Raw genomic sequence first — 16,168 nt, forward strand, 5'->3', positions numbered from 1 at the left:
CCTCAAGCCTTTCTCATGCAGAATTCTAAAAGCTGCCTTGATTTCCTTACAGGATTTTCAAAATTGTAAACAACAGTAATATATGCCTAGTTACACACACACACACACACACACACACACGAAACAGGCAAACAAAAGCTCTGCATCCTTAACCAAAAAATCCAGGAACATTTTTTCAACACCTTAATTTCAGTGGCAATAAGTTAAGTAAAATAACTCTCCAATTAATATCAATTAATAGTGAAAAGTGCAGTGCTTCATATGGTTTGAATTAAAGCTTGCTATATTCATGAAGGTATTTTGTTTGTTAAATACTGTTTTTAGAATCTAAATTGTTCATATTCATTTAAATTTATATAATATCTATGGAGAAGAAATGTTGTTTATCTTACAATGTCTGCAAATAAATTGAAATGTTGAAAAAAAGAAACTAAGTATTATCACTAGCTTTTCTACTCCCAAGTAATAAGAGCAGCTGATTATACACTGCATTTTGGGTTGATACAGCTAATACCACATAGCTGTTTCAAATCACTTTCTGGCTATGCATGATGCATAGATGCATGATGCAGTGAAGATAGATGTTTGTGGGCAGGTACTTTACTTCTCTTTTAGAGCACCTAGACAGGCATTCTGTGCACTCTTTTATCTTATGCAAAGCCTCATGAGATGGTCCCTTGAAGAGAAATGTGTGTTCTCGGTATCTCAAGTGGGCCCTAGTAGCTCAAGTATTGCTGTTGATCAATGCCATGTCCTTGAATGTCAAAATAACAGCCATCCCAGACTTGATCCGAGATGAGTATACTGACCTGGATTGTATTACAGAGACCTGTTTGGATAAACTGGCTGGTGAGTAGCCTCTCAGCTTTGGCCACTGGAATTATCTGTACAGCAGGAGGCAAGATCAGTGCGGTGGGGAGGCAGAGCTGCAATGGTCTTTTGATTGCATCTCCCCTGACCACGTACACTTTCTCCTAGTTTGTGTATCTGAAGATGGGTTATTGAGACAAAATAGGGATTCTGTTGCTGTAGCCCCAAGGAGGTATTGGGTTTTGTGCTGGTCTCCTCCAAGCTTGTACTGGTGGACTTTTAACATTCACGCTGAGGCTCCTCTGCCAGATACATGAGTCTGTCCCAAATAATTTCTGGCTCTACTCATGCATTTGGGCGCACTCTCGATTTGGTTTTCTGTGAAGGACTGGATGGTGGTGATCTTAGAGTGGTGGAATTTTCTATAGCTACATTGTCATGGTCAGATCACTAATTGGTGTGGTTATGACCCGCTGAAACTGGATACAGTTTGTGGGCAGCCCAAAGATGGACAGAATCCTTGGAAATGTGAGAGCCACCACATGTGTACTAGATCCTTGCTCTTTCTGGCTCATCAAAAAGACCAGTGGGAACTTGCTGGGTGGGTGAAGGGAATGGTCAGTGCCGCCTTAGAGGGAGACAGTTAAAAGACCTCTATTGAAAAGGCTGTCCTTGTATTGGATAATTATTGGCCAGTTTCTAATAACCCAGGTGTGGTGACATCTCGTCTCCAGGAGTTTCTGGAGGAGTTACCCAGATCTATTTCAATCAGGTTATAGGCTCTGGCAGATTGAGTGGACAAGAACAATAGTGGGTCCAGAGATCAATAAGGCAGTTTCTGCACCTGTTGTAGAAGTGAGAAGGAAATCTCTGATCCTAAACCTCCGCTGCATTGTAGAATGTCTTTGGGAGGAAAAGGCTGTTTGTAACTACATAACTCTGGAGTGTAGTCTTTACGATGGTTAGATGGCTCCTTTCGGCAGCTGCTGCAGCCCAATTAGTGCCGTTTGGGCCACATCAGTGAGGCTGAGAGGGGGGTCTTGCTGTCTAGGCCGTAGAAGCTTTCACCCCAGGGAGGTCACTTCACCCCTGGAGACCCCTGGAGACACATGACATTGCCTCTCGACAACAGCAGAGCGTGTATGTGTTTGCAGATATAGTGCTGGTGGATGTATGGTGGTAGTCAGCACTGCCCAATCCTCTTGTAAGCTAAACTAATGAAGAGTACAGGAGAACTGCAAAACCTTGGCATACCTGCTGCATTGAAGCGGCAGTAATTCTTGGGCCTATTTGGTATTGATGTTGTTGTTGTTCAGTCGTTTAGTCGTGTCCGACTCTTCGTAACCCCATGGACCAGTATTGATACCAGATGCCCAATGTTGCATTGTTCACTTAGGTCCTAAGTGCACTTAAAGCAGTATCCTATCACCTTCATCTGCCCCAGCTACAACAAAACATATCTCTACTGCATCATATTCTACAGCCCAGGCAGACGCTGCAACCTTCCAACAGTTTGACTTCACCACTAAGGCAGATGGATTCCAACAAATAATACATCAAATAGTCATGGGATATGTAGTTGGTAAGGGTGTTGGGACTTATAGGGCTCTTATTTCCCTCCCAGTGCTAATTTGCATTGAGAGTGTCTTTAAACCACATTTGTTGTCCACTGTCATTACCTTACCATTCTTAAGTTGGGAATAGAGTAGTTGCTTTGGAAAATGATAATCAAGCATCTCTGAACTACATGACCAGTCCAATGAAGTTGATGTTGAAGAATCATTGCTTTGACACTGGTGATCTTTGCTTCTTCCTGTACACTGACATTTGTTTGCCTGTCTTCCCCAATGATGTGTAATTTTCCCCGGAAACACCGTGGATGCAATCTTTCAAGGAGTTGGAGGTGTCATTTATAAGTGGTCCATGTTTCACAAGTGTGCAGTAAAGTTGGTAGTACAATAGTTTTGTATGCAAGCTGTTGTAGCCTGGGGATAGTGATTCAGCAAGTGACTTCAGCTCTCTGACATAGCAGGCAGGAGACAGCTCCTTCATGTAACATTCTTTATTCAAGCAAACAAGACTGGGAAACTGAGGAGAGGGATGCTACATTTATAGGGACAGTAGACTGGCTAGAAAGGATACATTTTGGAGGGAACAATCTCAAGCAATCACTTATTGGGAACCAATAACACTGAGGATCTAAATGCAGCAACTTGAATGAACCAATAGTAGCTGTTCCTTCTGGAACAGGAAGGCAGTTACTTTCCCCTAATGTGAATACAGACAATAGTAATACAGATATTATAACCCTTGAATCAATACACAACACAAGCATTTTGCTTTCTCTGTGAATGTCCAAGTCCTCAATTGAGAGAAAGCTGCACTCACAAGACCTCAGGCAATGCTAGGTTTCCACATCACTGTCAGCCGTTGTTGAAAGATAATTGCCTAGGTAGGAAAAATTATCGATATTTGCCAACATTAGCCTACATCATTAAGTTGGATTTGTGGTGCTGTGGTGGGAGGTTGTTTTGTGCTTGCTTGTTGGCACAGCACTTTAGTTTTTTTGGATGTTGAGCAATAGGCCAAGCTTTCCATAAGCTTCTGTTAAGATATTTAGGATGGTTTGGAGGTCATCTTCTGAGTGTGCACACACTACGTTGTCATCAGCATATTGAAGCTATATGCAGGCTCTTGCAGAGCCAGGCAGAGGCCCAGGCCAGATAGATAATGTGCCCCCCCTTTTTTTTTACCCTGGGGATCTACAAAGTCTTATAAGTAAGTATATAAATAATTTTCACAAAAGTTATGCTGACAAATAATTTTATTTCAAGGCTTGAACCGTATCTGCATATAAAGACAAAATGGAAAATATAGATATACAATAGGGAAAGGGATTATTTTAAGTATTTACATTTAAATAATGGTGAGCAATTGTGAATATGCTGACCGAGGCCCCCTTTGGAATTGGAGGCCCGGGCCAAGTGGCCCATATGACACCCCCCCCCCTTTGGGCCTGGCTATATGACAGAAGGCATGGTAACCTTACTCTTTGCTTTGAGCCTACTCAAATTGAAGAGCTTTCCATCTGTTTGATATATGATTTCTACACCAGTGGCGCGTTTCTCTTCTACAGTGTGTAGGTCCTGATGAAAATAATAAAGAGTTTATTTATTATCTTAGGAAGTGGGATTGATTGTTAAGCCGTTCTGAGAGCGGAATAGGGGGTCGTCTTCATTGGGAATGAAGTCGGCTCCCTCGAGGTCCCCCAGTCCCAACACCCTGGGCACACCCCAGCTTGGGCTGCCATGCGCGGAGCCCGTTATCTCTTCTCCTCAGGGATCCAGAGAGCAGACCCACCACGCGGCTTTTACCCTAAGCGACAGGGCGCCTTTCCCCCTCAGTTATGGTTTCGCCCACATTTTCCACCCGCCAATCCGGGTGCGCTCTTGCCCGCAACCTCCAACCAGCACGCGCGCGGCGGCCTTGGGGCGTTAGCTAATACTGTACCGGGAACCGATAACGGTGGAGGCGATTCCTCGTGTGGCTCCTCCCCCCGCCTTCCTCGGCGACGCCGCTGTTCACGCCCCTTGGCCAGAAAAGCGCGCCGCCGCCGCCGCTCCCTTCCCGTCGAGTCGTTTCCTGGGCCCGCTCTGTCGCTTTGCTTTTCAGCTTCGGAGGGAGCTGCGGCGGCGCTTTCTCTTTTTCGACGCCGGCCGGGTCTCTCTCTCGTGCGATGGCGCCCCTTCCCGGCTTCCCTGGCGGGGGGCGGTTTCCGTCGGCGCTGCTGTTGCCGCCGCTGCTGATGTTTTCCTCGCTGTCCAGAGTTCAAGGTGAGGCGGGGATGCTTCGGGATGCCCGTCTGTTCTTCTGTCAAATGGGAGGCGCCCCGCCTCCTCCAGAGACGGATCATGTCCGAGGCAGAAGCAAGGCTTTCTCGGGGATGGCGAAGGCAATTCCCGCGTCCAGGGCAGGAGGGAACTAGGAGACTGCCTATGTTTACCTGAAGTTTGCTCTCTTTTCTTCCCCACGTGTTTGTTCTTATTTTGCCTTCTGGAGCAACAAAGATCTGCTCCGCCTTCGGCTGTGACAGCACTTCAGATATTTGGAAACAGCCACCACTTCTCCCCTTAAGTCTTTCATCTTCCAAGGCTAAGCATTCTCTTTCTATTGCGCTTCATAAGACCTTTAACCATAGCTGTCAACTTTTCCCTTTTCTTGCGAAGAATCCTATTCGGAATAAGGGAATTTCCCTTTTAAAAAGGGAAATGTTGACAGCTGTGCCTTTAACCATGCTGGATGCCTGACTCTTGACAAGCTCCTAGGACCAGGAGTGCCAACTTGAATAAAATATTGCTGGAGGAGCATGTAATTGATTACATGATGCGGCACATACACACACCATTTGAATTGCAATGTACTATCTAACGAGACCATTGACCCATAAAATGAAAGCAATAATCAATGTACTGTACTATAAAATAAATAAGGCAGTATTGTAGAGGATAAAAATTAAAATTATTATTTTTTCTTACCTGCACTGATGATAGTCATTGCTTGGATTGGGGGGGGGGGGGCTTTTATCCATCTCTGCAGTCACACAATCAGTAAATTAACTGGGTTCCACACAATCACAAAAACAAATTAACTGAAAAAGCCTCAAAAACAAAAACGCAAAATAAATAGCAAAAACAAAAGTGCCAAATTCAATCCGTTCCGGAAATCCATTTTACTTCTTAAATGTTCAAAAACCAAGGTGCAGCTTCTGATTGTTGCAGGCAGCCCAGAAACAATAGCCGACAGCCACTTTGAATGTTCAGCTTCCGAGAAACGTTCGGAAACCGGAACACTTACTTCCGGGTTTTCGGCGTTTGAGAACCAAGGTACCACTGTATAACAAAGGTAGTTGATCTAACTACATGGTCAGTCTACTTGTACAGAGGAATGGATGGAACTTGGCCATGATGGAAGATTCATATTGTCCCTTTGCCATCTGAGCTTTTTTAACCCCCAATGGTTACTGCGATTCTAGCATGGCATGTTGGATCACTTTCAAGCCTTACTGAGGTGCCTTTAAGCAAATTGGCACAACTGTCCTGAAATTGGTATTCTTCTAAGGAATGTTGTTCTGCAGTGTCATCTTTCTGGGACTGCTCTTTTACTTAATCTGCTATTTTATGTCCTGTTTATCTAAGATAGCCATGAATAATTTGACCTGTTCTCTCCTTTCATCATTTACACAGAGCTCACATTTATACACTTATTCATAGTTTTGAACTCAGTATATCACAAATAGCAATATTGTGTAACAGTTTCATCCATAAGTCAAAGTAGGGGATTTCTTCATAAAAACTGCCAAAAATTTACATAGTATAGAGTTGGCAGTTGTGTTCTTTATCTCTTCAGGGTTTTTAACACCACTCAAGGAAGAGTAATATAACCACCTTGAATTAGCACCCTCTATTTGTTTCCATCGCTTCCTTCAACTTCTAAGCACAACATATGGTGTGGTATCTTTCTGCTCACAGTATTGTCCTGCAACAGGGAGAAGTGGGGGTGGGACAATACAGAGCAGCTGCATGGGTCTTAAAAGATCTAGTTCTGCTTTTTTGTATCCTTCCAGATTGTACTCCCCACCCCCCCAAAAAAGATAGTAGGTCAACATAAAAATAAAAAGTTACCATTTAACACAGGATCATAGCTCTATAGCCACTGGTTTGGAGTTTAAATCTACTACATACAATATTTATATTTCAACATTCAATTGAAGTTGGTGGCTTGCAGCATTCATAATGAACAACATTTAAAAGAAAACCGAGCCAGGAGCAGCAGGTGCCTGGTGTTGTGTCTGCCATAATTTCTCTCACACAGATTCTTTCTCAAAGGCATGGCTCCGTCATGGGGAAGGAGACAATCCTTCAGTTGCTGGTGTTGTTTGTATCTTTCTCCCTCTGTCTCCTGTTAGGCATTAGATGCTGGTAGCAGGTGTGCCACCCAAGTGGTTCTTACAAGTTTGTTTAGATGACAAGGCAACCACTTATTTTCCATGTGGCTAACAGGTGGTAGATAAGGCTTCCACCTGAGCCTCACTTATCTGTGAACAAGCCCCTTAGAATTCAAGAAAGCTTACATCTGAAGAGACAGAGTTATGATTACTCTATAAGTCTTACTGCTGCCCGTCTTGTTCCAGCTGTGCTCTGCAAATGAACTCCCAGAGTCTATTGGAACATGGTCCTATAGATCCCAGTAGAGGAGAATGTCATAGAGATTTGTTGTTGTTGTTCAGTCGTTCAGTCGTGTCCGACTCTTCGTGACCCCATGGACCAGAGCACGCCAGGCACGCCTATCCTTCACTGCCTCTCGTAGTTTGGCCAAACTCATGTTAGTAGCTTCGAGAACACTGTCCAACCATCTCATCCTCTGTCATCCCCTTCTCCTTGTGCCCTCCATCTTTCCCAACATCAGGGTCTTTTCTAGGGAGTCTTCTCTTCTCATGAGGTGGCCAAAGTACGAATTATCAACTACACTCCAATGAACCTTGTCTTCTCTCCTATAGCTTCAGAACTTCCTCTGAATTTTTATTTCCAAGTGATTGCACCCATCCACATGTAGGCAGTGCTACCCTAAGAAGCGGGGATCCAAAAGACAGTTATCCTGCTGGGACTGTTTTGCGCTACTGTTGCATTCCAGGTTATGAGCCTATTCCTGGAGAGACTCTTTCTCTTACATGTCTTGACACTTCAAAATGGTCAATAGAAAATCCTAGGTTTTGTCAAGGTAAGTTTCACTTAATTAGCTGAATATTTAAAACGGTTGAACTGCCATCTTAGATCAGATACCTTATTTCAATACTAGAGGAGATCCAGAGACTTCAGAAAGATAGAAAATAATAAAGGAGGCTTTTCTTTTATAGAACATTGGAGACTTAAATTGGGGAGTTGTAATATTCTGAACATCACTCCTCCTAATGATGAACTCAAGTGGTGAATGCCCCTGTGGCTGTAGACACACTGTGCTTTTAAGAAAGAAGAAGAGAGCAATAGCATGTTTGGAGGAAATATTACAATGTTGTTGTAAACAAAAGAGAGTTTTTAATGATTGTAGCTGTCGTCTTTTTGATACTGGATATTGTCAGCAGTAGCAGTCCAAAAACTTTGAATATCTATATGCCAGAGGCAACAAAGAGATAAGTGTACATAAAGCAAGAAATGGTCTCTCAACTGCTTTCATCTCATGAAGGAGAAAAAAAAGATAATAAACCCAACCAAACCACCACAAACTAGCTAATAAATGTAAAAGGGAATTTACTAGAATAAGGACAGACTAATGACCATTCAAACAAACAGAAATATATTACAATGCCATGTGCAGATCAATAATAGTTATGTGAAAAACATGGAATGAATTATATGCACGGTGAACGTTCCAATGTCTGAGTAACTGAACCATTCAACAAGTGGCTGAGGATTGAACAGTATCCTGATGCCAACAGAAGGTTCAAGACAGTTTGTTAAAGATGAACTAAATGGAGAGTTCTTCAGTGGGTCTAAAGTTGACACCACCCTGATGAAATGAACGTGGGTGGATATAGGAAGGAATAGGGTGAAATGTTCTGCAATAAGGCAGCCTCTTATATAGCCACCACCATGGTGGAATAAACACAGGTGGGAAGACCTGTCCTCCGGATTTGCAACAGGTTTCGCCACAAAGCTTCATCAGTTTGAGGCTGTATAATGCAAACAACACTCAAATTACAATGTATATTAATACAAAAGAATTGTAAAACACAAGTAACATCCTGTACCTTACCTAATCAGACCAAACAATTAGCACAAAATAAGAAACTAGTCACAGGCACAGCTTGATGAACAAACTTGCTTCAAGCCTTAAATACAACTGCAGGTGAATGGAATCAATCGTTACATGGTTGCTTGGTTAAAGGTACAGTGTCACTTCTCTGTTACCATTGAACAATAAAAAATATCAAACTTATACTGTGATACTTTTCGTAGTTTGTTAGAAAAAAGAAAGAACCCTAACGTCTGCATCCATCCCTAAAGATGACATTATTGTGAACCACCAGTAAAACAGGATATTGAATTATCCTTTAGTGAATACAGTATTTCTAAGGACACTTTCAGGCTGTCTCTATATTGCAGGAGGGATTCAATTAAATACCAACAAATTCAGGTAGCACAGTTGAAGTGCATTTGGTTCTCTTGTGCACCAAATCTGATTTAAAAAGAGAGGACATTTTGCAGTAAAGAATGTGACAGGAAATTGCACTGGAGATACTGAGATAATTTTTTTTTTTGCATACAATGCCATATAACCTCTCCCCCCCCCAAAAAAAAAATCACCTGGAAGTGGCCTTGATGTCTGTAAAGAGTAAAGGGACCCCTGACCATTAGGTCCAGTCACGGATGACTCTGGGGTTGCGGCGCTCATCTTGCTTTACTGGCCGAAGGAGCCGGCGTACAGCTTCCAGGTCATGCGGCCAGCATGACTAAGCTGCTTCTGGCCAACCAGAGCAGCGCACGGAAACGCCGTTTACCTTTCCACTGGAGCAGTACCTGTTTTTTTTACTTGCCCTTTGACGTGCTTTCGAATTGCTAGGTTGGCAGGAGCAGGGACTGAGCAACGGGAGCTCACCCTGTCGTGGGGATTCGAACTGCTGACCTTCTGATCAGCAAGCCCTAGGCTCTGTGGTTTAACCCACAGCGCCACCCACCTGTCTGTAGTGTACCCTTTTTATTTTCCTTTTAAAGAAATCAAGGCTACATGTGCTAATGCTTGTTTTGATTTTCCTGTTAGGAAGGCAATGCACAGCTGTCACTATAGAGAATGGAGGAATAGCAATACCAAGCCCTATGCAGATAGGTGATGAAATAACTTTAGGCTGTAATGAGGGGTGAGTTGTAGGTCACCTTTTGTACCTACTTGGCTTTGTTTAGAACTCCTGGGAGGGGCTCATGACAGACACGTATTAATTGTTAAAATATTAGGCTAGATATTTGACATTAATTCTTGTCTAGTCTGTGTTATAATTATAATCATGGGTGTCCAGGGAAAGGGTGAGGTGGGAAGCAAATACTCCAAATAAATTAATAAACACAAGTAAGCAGCACCAGAGAACAGGTCTGCCATTTCTGGTTGATTTAGTAACTGAACAGTGGCAAGCTCTGGCTTCTGAGAAACTTGTATTCAGGTCTTTCATTTGGTTATTTCTCAGTGTGTAGAACTGACTTCTATGCTGGCATCTGCATGTGTTTCCACTCACTGATGAAACCCTCAGTTCTTTCCCTGGCTCCTTTTACTCCTTGCAGCCCTTAATTAAGTGCACTGCTTCTGCAAGCAAGTTCACAGTTCTCTGTGCATTTCTCTAAAAATAAAATAAATTAAATATGGCAGTATAATGATATTAGACCACACTTGAGGGTTTTCATATGCCCCCTAACTTCCCCTTCTCTGCAGGAAAAATAACAATAATATTTTGCAGAGTTCGTGTTATCCACACTTTCTCAACCACAGCTCTGCCACCTAGGATATGGTGTGATAATCATGGATTTTATCTACAATCGCTTTGGCAAAGCAATTTTCTAAATCATCATAAACTCAAGTGGGGTGGGATGACATTTTGAATGAAATAAGGTCTGTTGGGAAGATCATGAATTCCTGCCTTTACTGCTCCCCTTTGTTTTTGAGGTGACACACTACTCCCCATCATAGCGGAATGTCAATCCTGGATTACATACTTGAATTGTATCTCAAGTCCACTATGATGAAATTTGAAAGCCTAGGTTGCTGCTTACAAAGGCAGTATGTCCAAGCTACAGGCATTTTTATGTTGGTGTGACTTTTTCTGAGCACTCTTTAACAAAGAGATAATTCCTGTACAGTCATAGCTCGGGTTACAAATGCTTTGGGTTACAAAGTCCTCTAACCCGGAAGTAGTACCTCAGGTTACAAACTTTGACCCAGGATGAGAACGGAAATCGTGCGCCGGTGGTTCGGCGGCAGCAGGCGCCCCATTAGCGAAAGCGTGCCTCAGGTTAAGAACAGTTTCGGGTTCAGAACGGACCTCCGGAACGAATTAAGTTTGTAACCTGAGGTACTACTGTATCTGGAATTAAATTAAATAGCTATCTTGTCTCAACCTAGACTGACAGCACCCAGAGAAAGGGCTTTTTCAGTTGCACTGCCCCACCTATAGAATCCTTTCCCCAGGAAGTTTCCCCTGGCCTCATTGTCACATTGTTTTAGCAGCAAGTGAAGACCGCTTTCCCAGGTCTCATTCAGTGTTGTTTGAACTGGCTTCAGTCCTACTGTTATTATATTCTTGCTGCTGTGTTGTTTCTAACAGCTTTTGAACTGGTGGTGGTTGGTTTTATTTTTTTCTCTTTCTGTCAACTAGCAGAGTGGTGACTGTAGGATGGGATATAAATAATCTAAAGAAACCAAGTATACTGTATTTAAAAATATGCTCTGTTCACACACTTTTTAATGCCCAATTCACTAAAATAAAAGATTTCTTTTTCCCCTTAGGTACAGATTGATAGGCGAAAAGACTCTGCGATGTGTGCTTGTAGGCGACAAAGCTGAATGGCATACAGACCCTCCAATTTGCCGTCGTAAGATGAATTGTTAATTTGAATTTATTTAATTTAAACTCAATGGGCTACTGTGTGACTTTATTTATTGCAAAAGTGTAAGTGTCCTCAACCAATATACAGAGTTCAGGATGCTTTCTGATCATGCTAAATATACTCACTATCATGATTGTTGCCAACTAGCTGGTTTCATTGGCAGCTTCGCCACAGCAGGAAATTGGTGTTCTCAAATAACCCATTTGTTTGCAAACTAACACATAAATGGGAACTGATATAATTGATATTAGATCATGGTTGAGTTGGGTATATAAGGAATCATTGAAGTCATTCAAACCTCTGCCATTCCCTACAAATGGATAGGCTTCACCAGGAATCATAACACAGCCTGATTATTAAGCCACTTTTCAATGTTTCTCAGAACAGAAAGAATTTGTTCTGTTTAATCTAGTATTTTAGTGGATGTAGTGCAAGCAACGTTGCTTCATTATCCTTATTCAGACAAGAGGATCTAAGTCAATAAAGCAGTGCATATAAAACATGCACACAGCACTAATCCCACATTTGGCTCACTGAGCCACTAGTGAAAGGGGTTAGTTTGGGGAGCACCAGAAGGTCGTCATCTCTGTGGTGACCTCGTAAAATGGGGAAGAGAACCATGTATGCCACCTTGAACTTGGAGGAAAGGTGGGATAAAATGTAATATGAATTAAATAAATTCAATTAAATAAAAGTGAATTAAATAAAAATAAATTTGACTACAGCAAATTCCATAATGCCTCAACATTTTTGACCTGTGTCTCTTGGGCTCACCTTTTGGCCTGGGTGCTTAACACTTAGCAATGGCTTGAGGAGCCTGAATTTTCCCCACCAAACAACCAAGTGGCATCAGAATACTTAGTTGAGGTTGACTTTACTACTACCATCAGCCATTTTGGGTGTGTGCCCTTTATTTAAGCTTTTGAACATCTTTCCTGATAACTCTTTTTTTCCAGAGCAGTCCTTGCTCTGAAGGTGGCACTGGGGCTATGACAGCTCCCTCTGTGAAGTTTCAAGTCCAGCTTGCTTCACAGAAGATCCAGTTTGCTTTTGAGGAGGTTGTAATACCTTCACAGCAGTTCACTTTGGTTCAGTGTTTGGGTGACGGTTCAAATGGATGCTCAGGCCTTGAATTATCAAAAGATTACTTCATAAAGTGGAACATCATTTAAGTGAAAATAACTTTAGTCCAAATATGCTTTTGCAGTTGTAGTCCTACTGAACTGTTAATGTTGCTTTTGATCCGCAGGAATCCGATGTTACGACCCTCCTATCATTGAGTTTGGCTCACACAGTGGTCAACCTCATGAAGAGTATCACTATGGCTCAACAGTGACATACACTTGTAATGAAGGATTCTCCCTTATTGGAAGCCGAAATAGTACATGTTCAGCTTCTTTAACTACCGGTAGTACTGCTGGAGTGTGGCTCCCACGTCCGCCTAAATGTAAAGGTGATGGAGATTATGTTTGGTATCTTTGATGTACTATGTTAATGCAATTTGTGTACAATGGCTGGTTAATGGTATTCTTGTTAGAATGAGCTAATTTTGCAGTCTGCTAAGCGCTGTGCTGCTTCTATTCAACCTGTGAGGTATTCAGTGGGATTGCAAATGATTCAGTGTAGGAGATGCAATAGTATTTCCCCCTCGATGAGTTGCTTGTTTTAACCTGAGTCAGTTAGAGAGTTTATGGTCTAATCTAATCCAATCAAAATAACCACTGTTGTGTCCCACTGAGAACAAAGGAAATAAGATTTAGTTGTGAGCAATTTATTTGATTAATTTCATTTGGACTTGGTTTGGCTTTCTACATTCCAAGGGCTCTCTGTGCAGTATCTATACTAAACAAATCTTGCATTCAGATGAGGTAATCAATATATAATGACTTAACTTTACGCATACGGTATTATACCGGCATAATACTATATGCCATATATCAGCCTCATTAGGAATGGCCTGCATAGATGTGGTGGTTGTTTATGAAAAATATTCAGTGGGTCACGAATAATTTAGTGAAATAACTTCAGCAGATGATCTGAGGGCAGATGATGCAGTCAGCTTTCTGTAACTAAGCAGACCTAGGAAAACAGGTTCTGAATGTACTAAGTACCGTAGATGCTCACCATTTAACATAAAAATCTGAGGCATTGGGAAACCTGATACCAGAATTGTATAGGGCTTTAAATAGTTCTTTGCAATTTCCAGAAAGCTTTCCCTGAAGTGCAACTCAGCCTATTTTAATTTTATTCTTGCTGGAATGATGTTATTGTTTCTAGAGGTTAGTCTTTTGTATCATATCTGATTTTATCTCTTTGTACATCACTTTGATAGTTCCCATCTCTGAAGTGGTTTACAGACTTAAAGAATAAATAATTCAATTTAATTGAAATTATATGCTTAAATGGATTAGTTAATTACTTTAAGCCTGCAGGAATTGAATCAGTGTTTGTGTGCCCACTTCCAATTTCTCCTATGCAGCTTATGCCCCCCCCAACCCGCATGGTAAGAATTTACTTCCAAACCACCTCTTAATGGTTCATGCCCACATGTGGGAATAACACCTTAAAGAAAATGCAACCAAGAGACCTATACAAGCACAGCATCTGGTAGAGACCCAGTTAATTAGAGGAGCTACTGCAATAAGGTGGATGCGGATGGCGCTGTGGGTTAAACCACAGAGCCTAGGGCTTGCCGATCAGAAGGTCGGCGGTTCAGATCCCCACAATGGGGTGAGCTCCCGTTGCTCGGTCCCTGCTCCTGCCAACCTAGGAGTTCAAAAGCACGTCACAGTACAAGTAGATAAATAGGTACCACTCCGGCGGGAAGGTAAACAGCTTTTCCGTGTGCTGCTGCGGTTCACCAGAAGCGGCTTAGTCATGCTGGTTACATGACCTGGAAACTGTACACCAGCTCCCTCAGCCAGTAAAGCAAGATGAGCGCTGCAACCCCAGAGTCGTCCGCAACTGGACCTAATGGTCCCTTTACCTTTACCTTTTATTGCAATAAGGCAGCCTCTCCAAACCAAGGGCAGCCTCTCCAAACAAAACCACTAGTAAAGTTTGAATTCTCCCACAGACGAATAAGCAAACCTTTGCTTGTTTTTCTGAAGTTTGTTTGGTTTTCCAGCCGCTCTTCTTTCTTGCCTTTGCAACCTGGTGAGTGCCTGAGGTGGGATGGACAAACCAGCCACGGTTAAATAAAAAGGTGCTGGCTGCAACTCTAATGCCAACCTACAATTGCAACAAACTGAAGTTTATATGCTAATAACATCAGACCGTAGTTTATTTGCAGTAGATAAACCATAGTGAAGTCCTGGTGCAGAGTTTAATCAGCCATGGTGTAATTAATAGGTAGATTTCTAAATATTGCTATTCACTTTTCAGTGGTCCGTTGCCGTGAACCTGAAATAGAAAATGGAAGAGTGACAACACCGACTCAGGATATTTACACATATGGAGATCGTGCATCTTTTGAATGCAATCCAGGATACGTTATGGTGGGGCGTAGCACTTGTACATGCGGGCCTGCCCATGCTTGGATTCCTCGTTTTCCAAAATGCGTTAGGGGTAAGTATCTTACTACACCTAATTGGGTTCCTTGAGAGGAAGTATAGGGTATAAATTCAATAAAGAAATGTCAGAGCTATTGTGTTGCACTTTACTGCAGAACATACTTATTTCTTTGCCCCCTCTGTTTTCTACCACCAATGTTGCCACCATCCATCCAGATGGAGGTCCCCCCCAAACAACTTCTAGCACAAGTGAGTTAGAAATCACGATTTAAATCACAGGTCAGTAAGACTTGATTTAAATCTCTTTTTTTTTTACAGAAAGACTAATTCTTGCTGGTATAATCTTAATCTTTGCAAGCATATGAAAGTTTCATTTTTGGAATAATAAATTTTCAGAGTAGTTTTTACAGTTATATCAAAAATTACAGATTTTGTTATACTATTTGAAATACATAGGCATATAATTAGGAAATTATTGTAAGGTTTAATAAGTTAACTGTTTACATTTGGACAACTTTTCTGCTGTACTTTATTGGAAGGAGAAAAATGAAAAATAACATTTCCTTAATGTCAGGTCTGTGTTGCGGTTGCTTACAAGTAAACAGGCAGGAGCCAGATCCGTCTATTTACAGGTTTATTGTACAACTATTTACATGCAGAGCAACTGAAAACATGTCCGCATCAGTCGCTAGCAGAATCCGGGAGTGCCGGCTCCCTGCTACGATGCCAACGGAAGAATTTCGAAACCCCAAAACGCCGCCTCCCCTCGCGTTTGACCCCTCTGCGCAATTGGGGTGACGGAAGTGGCGTGCTCCCCTCTGAGCGCATTTGCCTGGGCGCGTTTGGGCTCTCGGCAGCATCCCCAAGCCCCTGCTCCCTTATGCTGCTTGGCTTATGCTCCTCCCCACTGGAGGAGGTGCTGCTTTGCCCACTGGAAGAGGTTTCACAATCAAGGTGGTACTGGGGCTCTCGGTACATAGCTCTCCCCTCGTGCAGGACTGAGGGCAGTTCCCTGACACTTAATAACAATTTAAACATTTAAACTAAAACAATAACATTATAGCATATGTACCTATGTTTGTTAACTGATGTGGTTAGAGACTTTATTGTTTGGACAATGTCAGGCGAACCCTGGGAAGAAGGACTTGGAACCAGTGAACTCTATATTAGTTGACTGGCAAGCACTTCAAGGTCTTGCCA

At 42.3% G+C, this 16,168-nt stretch overlaps 1 protein-coding gene across 1 annotated transcript; it reads left to right on the forward strand.

Moving 5' to 3' along the window:
* Positions 1-749: 749 nt before the first annotated feature.
* Positions 750-15,206, forward strand: LOC117049230 (complement receptor type 2-like). Its single transcript, XM_033153970.1, has 7 exons — positions 750-849; positions 4,409-4,643; positions 7,367-7,605; positions 9,625-9,721; positions 11,356-11,441; positions 12,706-12,909; positions 14,841-15,206. The coding sequence occupies exons 1-7, from the start codon at positions 750-752 to the stop codon at positions 15,056-15,058; spliced, it is 1,179 nt and encodes a 392-aa protein (XP_033009861.1). The 3' UTR covers positions 15,059-15,206.
* The last annotated feature ends 962 nt before the right edge of the window (positions 15,207-16,168 follow it).

This window comes from Lacerta agilis, chromosome 6, assembly GCF_009819535.1.
Source record: "Lacerta agilis isolate rLacAgi1 chromosome 6, rLacAgi1.pri, whole genome shotgun sequence".
Lineage (NCBI taxonomy): Eukaryota > Metazoa > Chordata > Lepidosauria > Squamata > Lacertidae > Lacerta > Lacerta agilis.

Coding starts and splice junctions, on each gene's coding strand:
- LOC117049230 (XM_033153970.1), top strand. CDS start 750: ATGTCCTTGAATGTCAAAATAACAGCCATCCCAGACTTGATCCGAGAT. Junction 9,722..11,355: donor ACTTTAGGCTGTAATGAGGG/GTGAGTTGTAGG, acceptor TTTTCCCCTTAG/GTACAGATTGATAGGCGAAA. Junction 11,442..12,705: donor AGACCCTCCAATTTGCCGTC/GTAAGATGAATT, acceptor TTTGATCCGCAG/GAATCCGATGTTACGACCCT.